At 54.8% G+C, this 20,423-nt stretch overlaps 2 protein-coding genes across 14 annotated transcripts in view; one reads left to right on the top strand and one right to left on the bottom strand.

Moving 5' to 3' along the window:
* Nucleotides 1-5,842: 5,842 nt before the first annotated feature.
* ZNF574 (zinc finger protein 574) lies at nucleotides 5,843-11,430 on the top strand. 2 transcript variants are annotated; one of them, XM_043434961.1, is made up of 2 exons: nucleotides 5,843-5,938; nucleotides 8,468-11,430. In XM_043434961.1, the coding sequence occupies exon 2, from the start codon at nucleotides 8,488-8,490 to the stop codon at nucleotides 11,176-11,178; it is 2,691 nt and encodes an 896-aa protein (XP_043290896.1). In that variant the 5' UTR covers nucleotides 5,843-5,938; nucleotides 8,468-8,487; the 3' UTR covers nucleotides 11,179-11,430. The 2 variants fall into 2 exon arrangements, with proteins under 2 accessions (XP_043290896.1, XP_043290897.1); XM_043434962.1 differs by having other exon boundaries at nucleotides 5,879-6,055.
* Nucleotides 11,431-15,666: 4,236 nt separating this feature from the next.
* POU2F2 (POU class 2 homeobox 2) overlaps nucleotides 15,667-20,423 on the bottom strand; it is an 80,698-nt gene continuing 75,941 nt past the window's right edge. For all 12 annotated transcript variants that reach the window (XM_043434983.1, XM_043434985.1, XM_043434991.1 and 9 more), the window contains one exon: nucleotides 15,667-20,256. In XM_043434983.1, coding sequence (XP_043290918.1) covers nucleotides 19,922-20,256 — 335 coding nt within the window. In that variant the 3' untranslated portion in view covers nucleotides 15,667-19,921. The remainder of the gene's footprint in view (nucleotides 20,257-20,423) is intronic.

Here is a 20,423-nt window from a genome sequence, read left to right as displayed (position 1 = left end):
GACGAGCCGGGTAGGAGAGGTGGAGAGATGGAGAGGAGGAGGGAGGGGAGGATGGAGAGGAGCAGGTGGAAGAGGAAGGCGGAGGAGGGTGGGGTGTCCCGGGGGCGCCCAGCGCAGGGCCTCGGCGGGAGGGCCTGGCTACGGACTCCTGGTCCCCTGCGAGGAACAGCCGCCGGCTCCGGGCTCCCAGCTGGGCCTCCCTCCCCGCCGCCGCCGCCGCCGCCGCCGCCGCCACTTCTCCCCTCCGAGGCCGCCGCCTGCCTGCCTGCCTGCCTGCCCGCCTGCCGCCCGCGCTGGGTCCTGGAGCGCAGGGGGGCGGGGGGGAGAGAGGAGGGAGGGAGGGAGACAGGGAGGAGGGCGGGCAGGAGGACGGGAGGGAGGCAAGCGGAGATAGAGAGAGGAAGACAGAGAGAGGGAGAGATCGGAGGGAGGGGAGTCGGGGGAGGGGGAGCCCGTTGGTCCTGGCTGGGGGGCCCCCGCGAGGAGAATGCTGATGAGGGCAAGGCGCTGCATTGGACAGAGGGCCCACCCCTCGGGCCACCTCCTCCACCACACCATGCCACCGCCCTGCCCAGGCAGCCCTTGGGCACAGGCGCCCACAGGAGACAGAGGCTGAGAGGCAGGGAGACCTGGGGAGAAGGCCGTGCAGCTGGGGGAGAGGGCTACGGAGATGAAGAAAAATGCAGAGAAATGGCAAGACAGCCATCAAGAGCCACAGAGGTGGCCCAGGGTCCACAACACCCACAAGGACAAGGACAGGAAGAAGCCCAGCGCAAAAAACGGCCGTCGAGACGTGGGAGCAGACCACAGAGACGAGCTAAGCACCTCGGAGACAAGGGCAGCTGGTGGACCCAGACAGCCCCTCGTGAAGATGGGGACAGAGGGAAGCTTGTGGACTGAGGCCCTCGGGCACAGAAGGCATGGGGAGTGGTCTGGGGCGACCGGAGAAGAGGCCTACAGAAACTGGAACAAGGATGCACGTCACGGAGACTGGGAGGAGGGCCAGGGAAAGGGGGAGAGGGTCCTGGACCTGGAGGGAGGCCCCCAGATACCAGGAAACCCAGAAAGGCAGAACGAGGACACAAAAGACCTGCTGAGGCAGGAGCAGCGGGCCTGTGGGGAAAAGGGAGTAGCCCCTAGAAATAGAAATAGCCCCCATGGAGATGCAGGGATGGGTGGTGAGTAGGGGAATTCTCCATAAAGGAGAGAAATCCCGGGGACCTGAGTGGGTGGGGAGGAGAGTCACCCACCCTAGCATGGAGGCAATGGGAAAGGGCAGGGAGCTGGAGGGCAGAACCCACAGAAGTGGGAGACTCCCTCCCTCTGGGAGAGAGCTGAGCAGGGCAGGGGGATGGCAGAGAGAAGCAGAGACACCGATCTCGATCTCGGGGTGGGGGTGGGTGGTGCACGGCTGGGTGGGGGGTGAAATTTGGGGGGAAGGAACATGACAGTTGGCGCTGAAGGCTGAGTCCGTGACTCACCACCACCCCCAATGCTCGTGATGGGGAGGAGACACTAACACACTCACGTGCAGCCCCCAGCACACGTGACCGCATGCCTCGCGAGAAGGCACACAGTCGGCACGTGGCAACTCTCACATTGGCCTGGCACAGAAGTCCCTCTGCAGCTGGCATGTGGGGTGGCCCCAACGTACATCTGACATGTATATTTGACCCTGAAGGACTTGTTCCAGTTTCTGTAGGCCTCTTCTCCGGTCACCCCAGACCACTCCCCATTTGTCTCTGACTTTGCATACCCCTCCTCACGTGATTTAAGGAACCCGCAACACCCACTCTCAGCTCCAGCTAGGTCTGAAAGTCCAGATTTACAGTGGCCTCTAGACCATTGCTTATGCACGGACCCCAGCATAGAATGATCTTCTCTCTAAGCTGATCCTGTCCCAGATGCCCTAGTCCCGTGCCACCACCTCCAGAAAAACGGATGCAGGCCTCAGCTTACTCCTGCATCATCTGAAGTGAAGGGACCTAATCAATCCAGATAAACCGGGAATTCCAAGCTGAAGGTACAAGCAGAAAGATAAGTCAAGCTGGACCCTTCCGTTTTCAAGTGGGGAAAGGAGGCCTCTGCAAGAGTGAGAATCTGCCCAAAAGCATGGAACCCCAAAGGCTGAGTCTAGCTTCCAGGTTATCTGGTTCCTGCCCCTGGTGATTTCACCCTGAAGGCAATAATGATTCATCTGGACTTCCCAGATGGCACTAGTGGTAAAGAACTCACCTGCCAATGCAGGAGATGTGAGACGTTGGTTCGATTCCTGGTTCGGGAAGATCCCCTGGAGGAGGTGCATGGCAACCCACTCCAGTATCTTGCCTGGGAAATCCCATGGACAGAGGAGCCGGGTGGGCTACAGTCCATAGGATCACAAAAGAGTCTGATACGGCTTAGTGACTAAACAACCACCACCTAGGGTTCATCTAACATCCCTTCTACCCTGAATCCACAGCCAAGTTTCCCTCTACACTCTACATCCCAAACACCGTTCCTCTGTTGCATTTACCGGCTCTTTCTTCCCTTTTCTTTCTCCTTATACATGCATGTATCTCCAGGCTGGGAGGCAGGCAGAGTCTTGTTTACACCTGCCCAGTGCCCATCCCCATGGCAGAGCTTGAACTTTCCCTCAGAGAACCACATGGTTCCCAGAACTGATTGATTCCTGACCCAGGATCAAATAACCACATCGTCCAGGCCACAGGGATCGGTTCAGAGATGGGGACGGGCTCAAAGTAGGCCATTGAGAGCCTTCTCCATAGGGTGGCAGAGCCAGACACGACTGAAGTGACTTAGCATGCATGCAATGCATTCATCCATTTGGTATGATGTTCTGGATATCCCACCTGAGTGGGAGCTAAGAGTGTACATCTTGGAGTGAACTCCTGGGTTAGAATCCTGGTTGTGTCTCTTCCTAATGATGAGACATGTTAATTTCTCTGAGCCTCATTTTCTCTGTAGAGTGAGAGCATTAGTTCCTCCCTCCTTTCTAGAGTTACTGAGAGGATTATGTTGGAAAATGCATGGAAAGCACTGAGCATAGGCACTTCCCTGGTGGTCTAGTGGTTAAGACTCAATGCTTCCAATGCATGGGGTATGAGTCTTATCCCTAGGTTGGAAACTAAGCTCCTGCATGCTGCACAGCCAAAATAAATTGTTTAAAAAAGGAAGCACTTGAGATTCTAATAAAGATAACTCTTACACAACTTTTTTGATTTAAATTTTAAAAATTTTTATTATAGTTGATCTACAATGTTGTTAATTTTTGCTGTACAGCAAAGTGATTCAGATATACATATACATGCGTTAATATTTATCTTATTATTACATATTTAGCTATGTTGGGTTTTAGTTGCAGCATGCAGGATCTTTCGTTTGCAGTGCATGGACTCTATAGTTGTGGTGCACGGGCTTAGATGCCCCAAGGTGTGTGGGATCTTAACTCCCTGACCACAGATTGAACCTGCATCCCCTGCATTGGAAGGCAGATTCTTAACCACTGGACCACCAGGGAAGTCCCCTCATATTCTTTTCCATTATGGTCTATCACAGGATATTGAATAGAATTCCCTGTGCTATACAGTAGGTCCTTGTTGTTTATCCATCCTATATGTAATAGTTTTTATCTGCTAATTCCAAGCTCCCAATCTTTCATTCCCCGACCCCACCTGCTTGGCAACCACAGGTCTGTTCCCTGTATCTGTGAGCCTGTTTGCTTCACGGATATCTTCAATTGTGTCATGTTTTAGATTCTATGTGTAAGTTATATCATATGGCAATTGCCTTCCTCTTAATTCATTATGATAAACTCTAATTCCATACATATTGTTGCAAATTGACATTATTTCATTTTTTATGGCTGAGTAGTATTCCATTGTGTATATATACCACATCTTCTTTACCCATTCATCTGTTGATGGACATTTAGCAATGGCGGGAGGGGGAGCAACTAGAACAGCTGAATCTCTTGCAGGTCCCCTCTTGTCCTCGGGGAGTAGAGTAGCTCTGGCAACGCACCACAGTGCAGGGAGGGGAGCAACTTGCTTCCAAGGCCCTGAGGGCCATCCATAAGGGGATGTGAGTAGGCCAGAGCCCCTCAAACATATGGGGATTCCAGACTTCCTGAGCTTCTGGGCCATCAGCCTGGAAAAAGAGCACCCTAGAAGAAAGTGGAATACAGTTCAGACATTACAGGGTCACCACCTTCAGGTTCTCACCCTGGCTGTCTTTCAGGTCATCTACCCCTACACATCTTTCTTCAAATGAAACTGCCAGAGTTAGCTGGCCTGGCATGAGACCTTAGTGACTCTTCAGTATGGGAGGTGGAATGGGGGCCAGATTTCCCAAAAGGTAGGAATTCAGACCTCTGGCCTGGGATAGAGGAAGTCTAGGGGTACCATGGCAGGGAGAGAAGGGGCCCAGGAGATTCCCATTGCCATCTCCTCTGTCCTGGCTCTGAAAGCCTTGATAATGAAGGCAGAAACGTCACTGTCCTGGACTTGGGTTTACTTTGAAATTCTCCTGGACCACAGGCTGAGTTGAATGGAGTTTGGGGAAAAATGAGGATCCATCTGGGTACTTTCCCCAACCCCCCAAGCAGTTTCCTTCCTGGCTCCCTCCCCACGTCCTCAGTGACCTCAGAGAGAGCACCTCCCTGCCACCCTAGATCAGTCCATGTCCTCTGTCCCCCTGCTTTATTTTCTTTACAACTACTGTCACTGGCTGTCTACAGCTACTTGTGTACTTGTATTTTCTTAAAATATTTATTTTTGACTGCACTTGGCCTTGCTATACGTAGGCTTTCTAGAGGTGTCAGGAGCAGGGGCTACTCTCTATTTGCAGTACACAGGCTTCTTTTTGTGGTGGCTTCTCTTGGGGCAGAGCACAGGCTCAATAGTTGTTGTCCTCTGGCCTACCTGCCCGATGCATGTAGGACATTCTCAGATCAGGAATGCAACGGGTGTCTCCTGCACTGGTAGGCGGATTCTTAACCACTGGATGAACCACCAGGGAAGCCCTGAATCTGATACTTTTATATTCTCAGAAATTAAAATCCAGGAGGGCACAGACTTTTCCTGTTCCTTCTCTATCCCTACAAAGATTAACCTTGACTTGGCATATTGCAGCCGCTTATTAAATATTCACGATAGGAAACAAATGCCCCTCCTGTTTACTGTTTCTCCTTCCAACTGCCATTTCCTCCCTTATCCTTCAGATCTTCCTTGCTCGCTCAGATTCCCTATCCGTGCTTTTCCTCCGACATTTCTTCCTCCCCCCTTCCCTCAAAGGTCCCTCAGTTTTTCTGCCCTTCCTTCTTTCTGCCTTTATTCTTCTCTAACAAAGTAAGTCTAGAGCCTTGATTTCCCCTTTTTCTCCTTCCATACAATTGGTGTTACAGCTTCCCCTTCGCGCTGACCATAGCTTCATTCTCTCCCTTCGCTCTTCAGGGATTCCTAAGCCTCAGCTCCCCCGCCTTCGCCGCCCTCCTGGTGTCTGTGCCTCAATTTCCCCTACTTTCCCTTTGGAGAACAACCCGCCTCCCGCCCAGCGGCCCCAAGATGGCGCCAGAAGCGTCGCTCCGCCGCCTGACGTCATCGCGCCGCCCTCCCTTCTCGACCCGTCAAGAGGGGTCGAGGAGGAGGTGGAGGAGGAACATCCTTCAGAGGGCGTAAGGAGGCGGGCCCTTTCAGTCGGGGGCGGGCTAGTGAGAAAACGTCGCTGGAGGATTGGTTGGGTGCTGCGGAGGGAGACCAACGCCCGATACTATTGGTCCAGGGCTCGGAGACGTGAGCGTCGATTGGCCGAACGGCAGAGGCCAGGCGGACGATGATTGGGCGCACTCGGCCATCCGCGCGGCGGCCCAGGAGGAAGGTGGGAGGGGCGTTGCTGCGGGCGATCGGGGGCGAGAACGAGGCTGCGGAGCAGGCGAGAGGTGACGGCGGGAGCTAGAGAGGGCGCAGCGCCAGGGTGGCCGCGCAAGGGGAGCTGCGGCCCGGGTCCGGGTCCGGGTCCGGGTCCGGTCCCGGGGCGTGCGAGACGGCGGAGGCGGGTACGTGCGAGCGGGCGAGTGAAGGGCCGGCCGGGCTCCCCACCCTGCCCGCGCGGCCTTCTCTCGCCACCTCGCCTGCGCACTGAGGACCGGAGGGGGGGCGCGCACCGGGAGGTGGGGCGGAGCGGTACCAACGGCCCGCCGGGTGCGCGGGAGACCGGGCCGGGGCGGCGGGTGGGAAGGGAGCGAGAGTCGTGGGAAGGGCTGAGTGAGGAGGGACGGGGCTCGAGCTGGGCGCTGGCGGGGAGTTGGGTGGGAAGGGAGGAGTTCGAGTGTCCCCGGGAGGGTCTCTAAGGCTCCAGGGAGTACGCGGCTAAGGGCTTGGCGGTGGGACAACCCAGGACGAAGGCTGGACGGTTAGAGGACAGCTGGGTGCCCGGGGAGGGGTTCCGGCCGTGAGAACAGAGGTGGTTAAGTTGACGTAAAGTGAAAATCTAGTTATGCTTGGAGAGTTAGGCCCATGAGTTAGGTCTTCAGTGTGAAAAGATACCAGGAAATGGATATGCCTAGAGGGGAAATTCAGAGCTCAGGGCGAGGTGGAGGTCCCAGTGTGAAGGATGGGGATGAGTTCCATTAATATGAAGAGTTAAACTAAAGTATGTGGGGAGGGAGGGCGAGCGGGGAGCGTTGGGCACTCTTGGAATGGGTTGAGAGATTTGAGAATGGGTCTCTGTGTAAAGGAGTTTTATGTTATATGAAGCTGTGGTCTTCGTGTTTATAGAATAACTTGAGAAGTAGTCTTTTTGGAAAGTACCAGGAATTAGGTCAAGGTGAAGAGTAAGAATTGGGGGTCCCTGGAGGACTTTAGGGTGGTGAGAGCTATCTGTGTCTAGGGTGGGGCAGGGGGCTGGATAGACCCAGGGTTAATAGGCTGATGAGAGGGGCTTGGGTGTTAGGAAGGAGGATCTGGCTGGCTGTCAGGTTTAGGATGCTGATGCAGGGTTTAGGTATTCTTAATGAGATTTGGACAGTGGGAGGAGTATGTGGGAAAGGAATCTAAGCCATTATGAAGGGTAGTCTGGATATTCTTGGATTGGATAGAGTATGTGTGGAATCTTTTTGTAGAAAAGAGGAATTTGGGTATCAAGAGGGGATCTGAGCATCCCTGGAGTGGGTTAGGGTGGGGTTGGGTCTTACTGCGGATAAGAGGGGCTTCGATTGATAGGAAGAAGGGTGTCTGGGCGTCCCTAGAATGGGTTAGGGTGGGAGGAAGGGGGTCTTTCTGCAAGGAAGAAAAGGTTAGATTAGTAATGTGTGAGAGGAGGGCGTCTGTCTCCGGAATGGATTAGGGTGAGGGTGGGTCTTTTTTAAAGAAGGATCTGGGTATCCCAAGAAGAAGTTAGGGTGGGAAGGGTCTTTTTTTTCGAAGAAGGATATGTGGAGAAAGGTTCTGGGAATCCCTCTATTGTCCAGGGTGGTTGTCTATGAAGAAGAGGGGCTTAAGTTAGTATGAAGAGGGGGCTGGGTACCCCAGAGGGACTTAGAATTGTAGATGAGGTCTCAGTGCACAGAAGAGGTAGATGATTAATGCGAAGAGTGTCTGGGTGCTCTGGAGACGTGAGTTAGGGTGGTGGAAGGGATCTAAGTGTGAAGAAAGTTCTGGCTGTCTTTTGTGAAGCTGAGTCTAGAAGTTCTGGGTAGGCTATTAGGGTTGTGGGAGAGAGCCTTAATGTGTAGAGGGAGTTAAGTCATTTGAAGAGAGGGACCTGGGAATCGTGGGAAAGTGGTTAAGGTGGGCAAGGTCTGGGTGTGGAGATGGGTTAGGCCAATGTGAGAAAAGTTTATTGATGTGAGGAACCTGGGCACCAAAGGGAGAACGTTAGTGGGTGATGGGCTATGTGCAGAGGAGGGGGGTTGAACCATGAAAAGGTGCTGAAGGTGGCCGGGCATTGGGACAGTTTGAGTGGTTGGGGTGTAAAGAGAGAGAGAGAACCTGGGGGTGGAAGCAGAGGAGGAGCGAGCTGTGAGCAGTGGGTGCTCCAGGCCTCTGTGAGGCACCTGGGGTAGGGATGGGGTGGTGTGTTGGTAAGGAGTCAGTAGAGGAAATACTGACTGAAGAGGTTACTGTGTGGTAGGCTGGGGCCTTGGGCCAGCTGTGGGGCAGGAGAATGAGGGATTCGACCGGTTGCAAGGATCTGGTGATGGGAATTTAATGGGAGTTGATTCAGAGATGAGATTCAGGTAGATTGACTGGGAAGGGACTGTGGGAAACGCTTTGTGCTTGGTGTTCTTATGTGTTCAGGAGAGGAAGGGTTGTTAGGGAGTGGGGTGGGGGTAGAAATATGGAAGCAAAACGTTAGAGGGGTAAATTGATCTCAGGTTTTGGTAGAGGAATGATGAAGGGAAAGAATTGTCCCTGGGTAGGACTGAAGAAGCAGTGACTTAGATATGATTTGTCCCCACATCTCCCAGCCCAGGGTGTTGCCGCCGTCATGACTGAAGAGTCAGAGGAAACGGTCCTGTACATTGAGCACCGCTATGTCTGCTCTGAGTGCAACCAGCTCTATGGATCCCTGGAGGAGGTACTCATGCATCAGAACTCCCACGTGCCCCAGCAGCACTTCGAGCTGGTGGGCGTGGCTGAGCCCGGAGTCACTGTGGCCGCAGAGGCAGCTTCTGGCACGGGCCTCTATCAGACCCTCGTCCAGGAGAGCCAGTACCAGTGCTTGGAGTGTGGGCAGCTGCTCATGTCACCCAGCCAGCTCCTGGAGCACCAGGAGCTGCACCTGAAGATGCTGGCGCCCCAGGAGGCCGTGCCAGCTGAGCCACCACCCAAGGCGCCGGCCCTGAGCTCCAGCACCATCCACTATGAGTGTGTGGATTGCAAGGCTCTCTTTGCCAGCCAGGAGCTCTGGCTGAACCACCGGCAGACGCACCTCCGGGCCACTCCCACCAAGCCTCCGACTCCAGTTGTCCTGGGGTCCCCAGTTGTCGTGGGGTCCCCCGTGGGCCAGACCCGCGTGGCTGTGGAGCACTCGTACCGCAAAGCAGAAGAGGGCGGGGAAGGGGCAGCTGTCCCCTCTGCCGCTGCCACCACCACCGAGGTGGTGACCGAGGTGGAGCTGCTTCTCTACAAGTGTTCGGAGTGCTCGCAGCTCTTCCAGCTGCCAGCCGACTTCCTGGAGCATCAGGCCACCCACTTCCCTGCTCCCGCCCCAGAGTCTGAGGAGCCTGCCTTGCAGCCGGAGGCTCTGACCCCAGCACCGGCGGAGGTGCCTGTGTCTCAGCCTGAGCCTGTGCCGTCCTCTGACCACAGTTATGAGCTGCGCAACGGGGAAGCCCTTGGGCGAGATCGCCGGGGACGCAGGGCGCGGAGGAACAACAGCGGAGAGCCAGGCGGGGCAGCCACCCAGGAGCTCTTTTGCTCAGCCTGTGACCAGCTCTTTCTCTCACCTCACCAGCTACAGCAGCACCTGCGGAGTCACCGGGAGGGTGTCTTCAAGTGCCCCCTGTGCAGTCGTGTCTTCCCCAGCCCTTCCAGTCTGGACCAGCACCTTGGAGACCACAGCAGTGAGTCTCATTTCCTGTGCGTGGACTGTGGCCTGGCCTTTGGCACGGAGGCCCTCCTCCTGGCCCACCGGCGAGCCCACACCCCCAATCCTCTGCATTCGTGTCCGTGTGGAAAGACCTTTGTCAACCTCACCAAATTCCTTTATCACCGGCGTACCCACGGGGTTGGGGGTGTCCCTCTGCCCACAACACCAGTCCCCCCGGAGGAGCCCGTCCTTGGCTTCCCTGAGCCAGCCCCGGCAGAGACTGGAGAGCCGGAGGCCCCGGAGCCCCCCGCGGCCGAGGAGAGCTCAGCTGAGCCCACCGCCCCAGGTACTTACCGCTGCCTCCTATGCAGTCGCGAGTTTGGCAAGGCGCTGCAGCTGACCCGGCACCAGCGTTTTGTGCACCGGCTGGAACGGCGCCATAAGTGTAGCATCTGCGGCAAGATGTTCAAGAAGAAGTCGCACGTGCGTAACCACCTGCGCACGCACACGGGCGAGCGGCCGTTCCCCTGCCCGGACTGCTCCAAGCCCTTCAACTCTCCCGCCAACCTGGCCCGCCACCGCCTCACGCACACAGGGGAGCGGCCCTACCGCTGTGGGGACTGCGGCAAGGCCTTCACCCAGAGCTCCACGCTGAGGCAGCACCGCCTGGTGCACGCCCAGCACTTCCCGTACCGCTGCCAGGAGTGCGGGGTGCGCTTTCACCGGCCCTACCGCCTGCTCATGCACCGCTACCACCACACGGGCGAGTACCCTTACAAGTGTCGCGAGTGCCCCCGCTCCTTCCTGCTGCGCCGGCTGCTGGAGGTGCACCAGCTGGTGGCCCACGCCGGGCGCCAGCCCCACCGCTGCTCGTCCTGTGGTGCTGCCTTCCCCTCCTCCCTGCGGCTGCGGGAGCACCGATGTGCAGCTGCGGCCGCCCAGGCCCCGCGGCGCTTCGAGTGCGGCACGTGTGGCAAGAAGGTGGGCTCCGCTGCTCGTCTGCAGGCGCACGAGGCCGCCCACGCGGCGGCTGGGCCGGGGGAGGTCCTGGCTAAGGAGCCCCCGGCCCCTCGGGCCCCGCGGGCTGCGCGCACACCCGTTGCCTCCCCGACGGCCCTCGGGAGCACGGCCCCCGCTGCGCCTGCGGCCCCCACGCGTCGACGTGGCCTGGAGTGCAGCGAGTGCAAGAAGCTCTTCAGCACGGAGACGTCACTGCAGGTGCACCGGCGCATCCACACGGGCGAGCGGCCGTACCCGTGCCCGGACTGTGGCAAAGCCTTCCGGCAGAGTACCCACCTGAAGGACCACCGCCGCCTGCACACCGGGGAGCGGCCGTTCGCCTGTGAAGTGTGTGGCAAGGCCTTTGCCATCTCCATGCGCTTGGCAGAACATCGCCGCATCCACACGGGCGAGCGGCCCTACTCGTGCCCCGACTGTGGCAAGAGCTACCGCTCCTTCTCCAACCTGTGGAAGCACCGCAAGACCCACCAGCAGCAGCACCAGGCAGCCGTGCGGCAGCAGCTGGCCGAGGCCGAAGCCGCCGTCGGCCTGGCTGTGATGGAGACTGCAGTGGAGGCTCTGCCCCTGGTGGAGGCCATTGAGATCTACCCTCTGGCTGAGGCCGAGGGGGTCCAGATCACTGGCTGACCGCACCTCGTTTCCCTCTTCAGCACCACCAGGCCCGGTTGCTGAAGAAGCTCTACCATCCCCTTAGGTCTCTGTACATACTGTGTCCCTTTCCACTCCTCCCAACTGCCGTGTAAGTTCTGTAACTGGATTTATTGTCTTCTGAGGGGGTGCTCTAGGGTCCTTGACGTGAATAAAGGTGGGCCCCCCCACACCTGTTAGTACTGGTGGCCCCAAGGTAAAACAGTCAATAAAGACTGAGTTGGACATTTACATGCTTTTGTCTGGCCTGACCGTGTGGGATGGTGGAACTTGAGAACTGTGAGCCCCCAGGTTCTTGGGTCTGACTTGTCATGGCTGCATCCCCAGTGCCTAGAGCAGAGCCTGGCAAGCAGTGGAGCTCAGTAAACGGGAACCCAGAACCTAAGAGGAGGACTTGGAGTCAGTGGGCTCTCGGAGCAGGGACTTGCCTCTGGTCGTAGGTAGGGGCAGTGTGGTTCTCTGACCACTAGAGGTCCCCACAGCCCCATGGAAAAACCTGAAGCTGTTTCTGCTGGGGGGGCAGGAACATTTAGGAAAGTCTTCAGGTGGTTCTTACCACCCTGTCGCCCCTACTCTGGCCTGATGTGAGTGGTCTCCTCCAAGGCCATCTGGTGTTCTCACCATGGACCCCTGAAGGCAAATGCACGTGTTGGAAAGTTATGATCTCAGGGGCAGTAGAGGAGGTAGCTTCTGGGACAAGATCCAGCTGAGGGGCTGGAGAAGATGAACAGTTTCTAGGGGTAGGAAGGTGCTCTGACACCCACCTGGAGTTAGCTAACAGTTGCTTGTTGTGGCGGGAGAGGTGGTTGGGGTGGCTGGCTGATGTTTGAATGCCTAACTTGTCTCAAGTGTTTTCCTACATTTTTTGAAATCTTCACCCTGGTCCCGTGAAGAGAACATTTTGTAGGAAAGGAATCTGAAATCAAAAGTAGTGAAGAGACTGACCCAAGGTCATTCAGCCCACACAGGGCAGAGCTTGAATTTCAGCGTAGTGTCATTTGACTTAATCACCTCTGTTTTCCTCTCCATTCTGCTGCCTTCTATATCCTGGAGGAGGAGGGCGGTGGAGGAGAGAGAGGGTGAGTGTGTGACTGAAAGTGCCTGGCTTCTATGCTAGTCTTTGTTTCTAAGAGCCACACCAAGAAAACTAACAGCCCCACCCCCAGGGTTACTCCAGTCTTAGGGTTTTTATTGGAACCTTAGTGAAGGAGAGGTAAAGGGAAGCTCTTTGCATTGAGACCAGTGGAAAGGGAGGCCTAAGAGCTGCCCCCTCAGCCTCTCCATTGCTCTTGATCGACTACCTTCAGCAATCCTGTAGCCCTCTGGGCACTGGGGCTTAGGCTTAGGCTTCATTTTTTTAAATGGTAAAGCGCTCAGCCTTTTGATATCTTGAAAGCTCCTAATGAAGAACAGCACTTATCTATTAAGCCGTTGTTTTCTACCAGAGTGTGTGGATCGTGGCTCCATCTTTTAATAACCTCATACCCTACAGAAAGGACTCGAACCACCTTAGCCCAGCATGCCAGAGCCCCTTAATCCACAAGTGAAGATTCATTCTCAAACTGCTTGCTTTCAAGAAGAGCTGTAACATCGAGAAAGTTATGTCAAATAAATACTTAGAACAGTTAGAGGATTTCTCTTTGCAAAACCAGATAAAAATCAGGCTGAATCAAGGGACAGGAATGGAGGGAAAAACCCTGAGGGTTCTGGTTGGCTCCACAATAAAGATGCTTTCAGCAGAGAAGCAAGCTCTGTGACAGTGTGGGGGGCAGGGATCACCCTTCCTCTATTGTGGTTCCTTTCTAGAGCCTCTAGTGAAAACTTTTTAAGACTCCCTCATTGAGAAAAGTTTATGTGCACAAACATGTTGATGAACAAGTCATTGTTCACCCCACTGAAACTTCCAGAGTCTTCAGTTGGACCATGGTCCTAAAGAAGATGCACTAATCAAACCCTTGTTGGATGCTGGAGTTTGAGTTGGACAGGCAAAGGCTCTTTAACTTTATGTTTGGGAATTTCCCCAGAGATTTGGATCCAGCAGCTTGTCTCAATGAGACCTAGGAATCTGCATTTTGAACACAGCAGTTTTGGTGGTGGTGACTTGAAGACTCCACAAAGAACCTTGCGTTGCTAGATTTTTTAAGTTAGATGTAGAAGCTGCTTAAGCAGAACACTCAAGGGAACAGAATGGTGGTCCTCTAGTGACAACATGTTCTTCAAGATGTGTGAGGCCCAAGTATGATCACAGGGGAGGCTGCTTGGAACAGGTGAGCACATTTACGGGGCCACAAGTGGATGCCGCCAGGTTCAGCTCCGGAGTGCTCTTGCATGTGCCATCTGTGATTGTCACAGACTGGCCTGGGAGATAGAGTCCTTTTAGGTCTATATGGTTCTGACTGCATCCCCCTACAGGGGGAGGACTGGAACAAAAGACGGGTCTTCCAGCCCGACGTGCCACTGTCTACTGACTTGGCTTGAGAATTGGAGAAGCACTTTTCTGTCTTGCCAAAACAGTGCGGTGCTGACAATTTTTTCTTTTTTGGCTGCACCATGTTGCCTGCAGGATTCTAGTTCCCTTACCAGGGGTGGGACCAGTGCCTCCCTCCAGTGGAAGCGCAGAGCATAGAGTCCTAACCACTGGACCGTCAGGGAATTCCCAAAGTGCTAACACTTGTTCTCTTTCAAAATGATCAAACCCTCTCCTCCTCTTTTCCTTTCTTCTGTTCCCCTATCCCTCGCTATTGAGTTTACAGAATCCCAGCACCTCTGTGTCAGGCATACATCAGAGGGTAGGGTGATGACAGGAAGACCTGACGACAGATGACCCACTGATGATTTTCAGCAGTGAGATCTTGGGGATCAGCCCATGGTCTGGTGTGTGAAACAGTTGTTCCTGCTGAATGACAAGCACGAAAATTTGAGTGAGAGCACTTAATGTCATTCTGAAAAAGAAGTCAGGTGTGTATCTTGTTTCACCAGACAACTTCAAAGTCAACTCTTTTTAAATGGTCTCTTAAGTCCTCTGTGGATGGAAGTAGGCAACTGCTCTCTGGCTTCCTGATTTTCTCATAGTACTCATTTATCCTACATATTGTCCCTGTGTTACAGATGCTGACATTGAAGGTCACATACTGAAGGTCACATATCTATAAAATGGCCTAAGAGATTTATTTCTTTTGTTTGTGTCACACGGGCATGTGGGATCTTAGTTCCCCAACCAGGGATCAAAACTGAGCACCCACACTACCATGATGCAGTGGAAACATGGAGTCTTAACCACTGGATTGCAAGGGAGGTCCCCAGAAATGAGATTTAAGTTCAGGAATTTGAATTCATTCTAAGATCCCAGACTTGTTTTCTTAATTGGTGAAAAAAAAACTTGCTCAGGCCTTACTTGTGAACATTCAACAGCAGTAAAGCCTGCCCCCCGCCCCAGGCACGCCCACGCCCACCCCCACACCCTGACTGCCCTACCACCCTTCCCAAGGTAGGAGACCAAGGACAGCGGGCAGTGTTTCTCTCTGTACAGCTTTTCATTTTTTATTTTTTGATGTTGTTCAGATGAATGACACACTCAAGTTACAAAAATGGGGCCTTAAAAGAAGCACATTTTACAATGAACAAGCAGATTGGAGTTAAGAACACTGAAACGCTAACCCGCTACCACGAGAAGAGACAGGGGCGGTGGGGGGGGGAGGGGAGGGGCTACCAACACAGGGGACAAACAGAACTGAAAGGGGGCTAACTTGGGGAGAATGGAGGAGAGGCGGGTCTCCTCCAGGGCCTGCTCCATGTCTGGGTAAGACTCCCTGGTCTTCTTTGCCCACTACTCGCCACCTCTTCCCCTCCCCATTCGAACCTGGTCTTTCAAAGGGGAAAGACACCCACCCCAGAAAGGGCTGAACCAGTTTCATCTTCACAAGGTGGGATGGTCACCTTGCCCTCGTGAAGCCTTGGATTTGGGAGGTGAAGGTGGCAGCAGTGTCATGAGAAGCCAGAGGGAGCCGGCAGAGAGGAACTGACCAAAGATCAGGCTCCTGCTTTTCTCCAGACCCCTCGCCCCTTCCCCACCCTACCACGATCCAAAGGGCCTCTCCACAAGCTGCCAAGAGAGGCCCCCAGTCACCCTGCAATCATATAAATAAATAAATACTGAGCCCCTAGGCTTGGGGGACAGGTTGGGGGAGGGACAGCAGGGACAGAGGAAAGGAGAGGAAGGGGAAGCAGAGGGGAGGGGTTACAGACATAGTAAATAGTTGTCTCCGTCCCAGCAACGCTTCTCTCTGGATTTTTCTCTCCTTTTTGTGTTTGTTTAACAAGGAGCTAATATCTCAAGGACAAATACTTAAAAATATACATTATTTTTTCTTTCTTTTGTTCCCCTTTCTCATCGTCATCTTGCTTTGGAGACTGCTGAGGTCAAAGTTCAAACCGCATGAAGGAACTGCGGCTTGGAGTTTTTGTGTATTTTTTTTTTTAATTTTAATTTTTTAATTTTTTTCACTTTTTTTTCCAACGTATAAAAAGGTAGCGGAGTTGTCTGTGGGTTTTTTTTTTTTAATGGTTAAATCTTTGGTTTGTTTCTTTTTTCTCTTGGAGGCCTTTATCTCTCGCACTTGCCTTTCCCACTCGGAGGCCAGTGGGGGCCCGCGTGTCTCAGTCTTGCTCAGTCTGTCTCACTCTCTCTCTCACTCAGCTCTCCCTACCCTGGGCTAAAGGGAGAGAGGCACCCTGGGATTTGGGTAGGGGAGGAGATCTAGCCAGGTCAAGAGGTGCCCTCACCACATGGCCAGTCCCGTACCCCATCTTCCCAGGGTGCAGGGCTTGGAGACCCTCTCTTGGCCTTCCCCAGGGAGGAGACATGCGGGAAACTCAGAGCCTTACCCCTCCTCCTGGTCGTAGCCCCAGTTCACACAGAGCCTTGGGTTCTTCATAGCCACTGACCCCACTTACCCTCCCGCAGTCCTTCCTCCCACTTCCAGCCCCCACCCTCCCAGAAGAGACCAGAGAGAGGTGTTTTAGGTACTGGCATTTTTTTTTTTGGCACAATTAAAAGGTCCACCGTTAGGTAGACCCAGTCTCTGTCCCTCCCTTGAGTAAGGTCAGGGTTGGGGAGGAGAAATTGAGGGCTCCCACTTTCTCCAGTCCACTCATCCTTCTTCCTAGCCCAGGCCCCTGGCCCCCCACCTCAGACATCTCCCCTAGCCCAGAACCTGGCCTGAGGTCTCCTTCCCCAACCCCACATAAAGTTCCCCAGCCCCCCAACTCTCTCGCTCGCACACAGACACACGGACACAGGCTCTGTACAGACCACAAAATAAAAACGATGAGATAGTTTTGTTTCCCGGAGTCGAGACGGGGGAGGCTGGAGTGGAAGGGGCAGAGGGAGGTGGGGGGCATGAATTCCCCCATCACCTTCCTAACCCTGGCTCCCTCAGCCCCCCAGCCCCTTGCCCTGGCTGGCCCCCAGCCAACGATATTTGGTTTCCATTTTTTAACATTAAAGTTCTATGAGGTATTTGGTGCCTTATCTCGAGTCCTCGGGGGAGGGGGGCCCAGGGGGGAGACCTGGGGCACACTTGCCCCTCCCTCCCTCCCACCCCCTTCCCAATATTTGGTTTCACAGCTGTAGTTAAAGCTTGGGATTTGGTTATTTTTTCCCCCTCCCAGGAATTTTCTTTTTCTCTTTGTTTTTTCTTTTCCCAGATAATGGGGGTTGGATGGGGAGGGTCCCCACCACCCTGGCTACACGGGGGTCCCTCCACCAATGTCAGGGCATAGGCCCATCCCTGCCCCCTGCTTCCTCCTCTCCTCTCTGCCAGCTTCCTACTGGGTACTGGGGTGGAGGAGGAGCAGCAGTCCGGGACGCAGGACTTGATGGGGAGGAAGCAGGATGAAGTGGGTGGTGGTGAGTCCTGGATTTTCTTTCCTTTTCTTTTTTTTCTTTTTTCCTTTTTTTTCTTCCTTTTTTTTTCTTTTTCTTTTTTTTCTATTTTTTGGTCTAGAATCATAGTTTTTTGAGTCATCTCCACCATGCCTTCCATGCTGCCTGTCTTCTCGGAGGGGTTTTTGGTTGCAATTCCTTTCACTTGGCTCTGCTCAAACGTCCTTCCTATCCGTTCATGAGCCCGTGGCCCCGTCTCCACCCTTGGGCTAGGGCCCAGGCCCGCTAGCCAGTCCCTTCTCTTCAGGAAATAAAAACGGACAAACTCAGAGGTAGGGTAAGGGCGGGGAGTAGGTTCAGCGGAGATGCTTACATTCTGGCGAGGATGGGTCAACGGCATGCCAGGCCCCATCGGTGCCAGGGTGGGAGGGGCAACCGCTCCACCACTTCCCAGACAAGGCACCCCGAGACCCCTGAAACAGCTGAGTCTCTGCTGCCTCCATGGCCCAGCCCGAAAGTTTCATTTCCCAGGTGGGAGAAGGGAGACAAGAAAGAAAGAGAACGCTGAGGCCTCGGGGCCCAGGGTGGCATCCGAGGCTCCCGTCTGCCTCTCCTGGGAGTGTTGGGCAGCCCCGCCAGGCTCCTGGGGCTCTCCCCTCCCTCTGCGCCTGCCCAGCCAGGGGCAGGGGCCACTCTGATTTCAATGGCTCGCGTCCTTCACAGCAACACTTTGGTTTGAGGAGAGACACAGAAACAGGAGATGGCGAGAGGTGAGAGAGGAGGGGAGGAAGAGGGAGGGACAGACGAGAGAAAGGAGGAGATGGGAGAGAGGACAGACTGAAGAGGACAGAAGAACTCAAAAGGAGGAATCAAACCACCCGAAAGTTTGTTAGTTTTCCTTCGTCCATTCTTTTTTGCTTTCTCATTTCTTTTTTCCTGTTTTGTTTTTTTAAAGCTTTTTCAGTTGATTGGGGGGGGAGGCAGGGAGCTTGGGGCTCTTCACCCCCGTCCCTGACACCCTCTCTCAGCCCTGCCCACCCGCTTCCATCCGCCCTGGCTGAGGGGCAGGCCCGGCCCCAGCCGCCCCCCTCCAGCTTTCCCGAAGACAACGTCCATGAGGTATTTGTGAAGAGAAAGAAGCATCCATCCTTCCATCCGCTTTGGGGACCAAAGGCCTGGACCACTGGTGCAGGGGCCTGGCTCCACCTTGCGGCTCCTTCTTATTCGTTGAAGAGTCCTCGTCTTCTTTCCCTTAAATATATATATATCTATAAATTCTTTCTTTTTTCCTAGTTTTAATTTATTGTTTGTTTGGTTTTTTTGTTTTGTTTTTTTGGTTCAAAACTTTGTTGGCCTCCCCAATAGCAGGAGGGCAACGTGGCTCCCAGCAGCGTCTCTCCTCTGTCCAGCGAGATGCGTCCGGGGCTGGGCAAACCTGGGGTCCAGCCAAGACTCAAGGGAGGTCTTGTGGGAGTGGTGGTCACCACAGCGCCCTCTCGGATGGGGACCACGGGCCATGGCACTGTCCCTGCCACATGGACCCTGATGGGGACGCCATCTGGAGGAACCCCACCACTGGGGTGCGTGCGTGTGTGCATGTGGGGTGGAGGGGGAGGAAGAGGCATCTGCCAGTATTGGAGGGGCACAGGGTGGGAGGAGCGAGGTGAGTTCTCTTTTTGGTTTCCGGTCAAAAATGTCAAAGAACGTGAAGGATCCCACGGATAGGCACTGGAATATGAATTTTTTTTTTTTCTTTAAGGGAAACTGACAGACGAGGATGGAAAAAAAGACAACTTGAACGCCCTCACCTTCTCCTCTCTTGTCTGAAACTTCCTCCTTCCCTTGGACCAGGGATAGTGGGAGGTTCCTGAGCAGAAGAGGGTGAGGTGACGGGTGGGCGGGGGGCGGGGGGCGGTAGGGGGAACATGTGAGAGCTAGAGCTTGGCAAAACGGCCTAGCCCACCCTCAAAGGGAAAGGGCGGAGGGGGTAAAAGGGCTGAAAAGTCATCCCAGGCCTTGCCTTGAACTCTCCCCTGGGTGGGGGAGGGAGGAGGTTAAAGCGAGACCCCCTGCCCGGGCGGGGAGAGCTAGGGGCCAGGAGAGAGGGGGGGACACACAACAGGGACACATTCTGTTGAGCACAATGCTAAAAATTCTGTACATCCTTTGGATGAAGCTACTGAATATTTGGTGTAAGGTTGTTCAGGCCCTTTCTCTTTCACCTTCTGGAAAAGAATATTTGGTGGGTAGTTCTGAGCCCACCCCCTCCACCGCAGGCTGTGCCCTGTCTTGGCTGGCCCAGGGCAGGGGGTACAGGCTGGAAGGCTGGCACATTCTCTTTTTCCTTCTCTGGCCACCGCCCCCCAGGGGGGAGCCCTGGCCCTACACCAGGGGTGGAGTAAGGTCCGCCCTGCTGAGGCTGTGACGCCCCTGGCTGGGCTCCTATTTGGTGTCGTAGCAGTGAGGGTGAGCACATTGAGGTCTGGCTCCAGACTGGTATTTGGTTTGTTCAGTTTGGTGAGGAACTTTTTGTTTGTTTTTTGGTTTTTGTTTTTAATGTTTGTTTTTCATCTCTGGTTCCTTTGGGGCAGCTGGTTTCTTTGTGATTATTTTTGGTTTTCTTTTTTCTGTTGGTTGATTTCTTTTCTTTCTTTTTTTTCTTTTTGGTTTGTTGGTTGGTCTTTTGCTTTTTATTTTTTTATTTTTTGGTCTTTCCTCCCTTGTCACTCCTGCTCCGAGGACCCTCGGTGCCCCCAGCGCTGGCCTCCTCGCCCACTTCCCAGGCAGGGGACAGAGGCAGGGGGGTCAGAGGAGTCGGAGGGGAGGCATGGCGGGCCCTCACTCGGGCTTGGACCCTACCTCGGGTCCCCCTGGGCCTCCAGGGGTCTGTGCTGCCGTCTCACTGCAGGTGGAGGAGGACGAGGAGGAGGACGAGGAGGAGGACGAGGAGAGGCCAGGAGACTTGCTGGAGATGGAGGCCGCCACGGCCGCAGCGGCTGCCGAGACCAGGCCCACGCCAGGCGGGGCGCTGAGCAGGGGCAGCCCAGCGTGGTTCAAGAAGAGTGGTGAGGTCACCAGGCCTGGGCTCCCTGGGGCTGCGCCAGCCGCCCCCAGCACCAGGTTCCCGCTGCTGTCAAGGCTGGTAAGGGGGAGGGTTCCACCAGAGGCCAGGGCTGGGAGGGAGAGAGAGAGGCTGGGCTGGGCGTGCCTTCCAGCATCCCGCCCGCAGTGCCCTCTGTCCTCCCATCCAACCCACAGACCCTGTCAGCACCCCTCACGCCTTCCCCAGAGGTGAGATGGGTATGAAGAGATGAGCGATGCAGTGAGCGAGGGCAGGATG

This window comes from Cervus canadensis, chromosome 18, assembly GCF_019320065.1.
Source record: "Cervus canadensis isolate Bull #8, Minnesota chromosome 18, ASM1932006v1, whole genome shotgun sequence".
In the NCBI taxonomy this organism is placed as follows: domain Eukaryota; kingdom Metazoa; phylum Chordata; class Mammalia; order Artiodactyla; family Cervidae; genus Cervus; species Cervus canadensis.
Note: the sequence above shows the minus strand (reverse complement) of the source record. Positions and strands in the feature narration are given on the sequence as shown.

Coding starts and splice junctions, on each gene's coding strand:
- ZNF574 (XM_043434961.1), top strand. CDS start 8,488: ATGACTGAAGAGTCAGAGGAAACGGTCCTGTACATTGAGCACCGCTAT.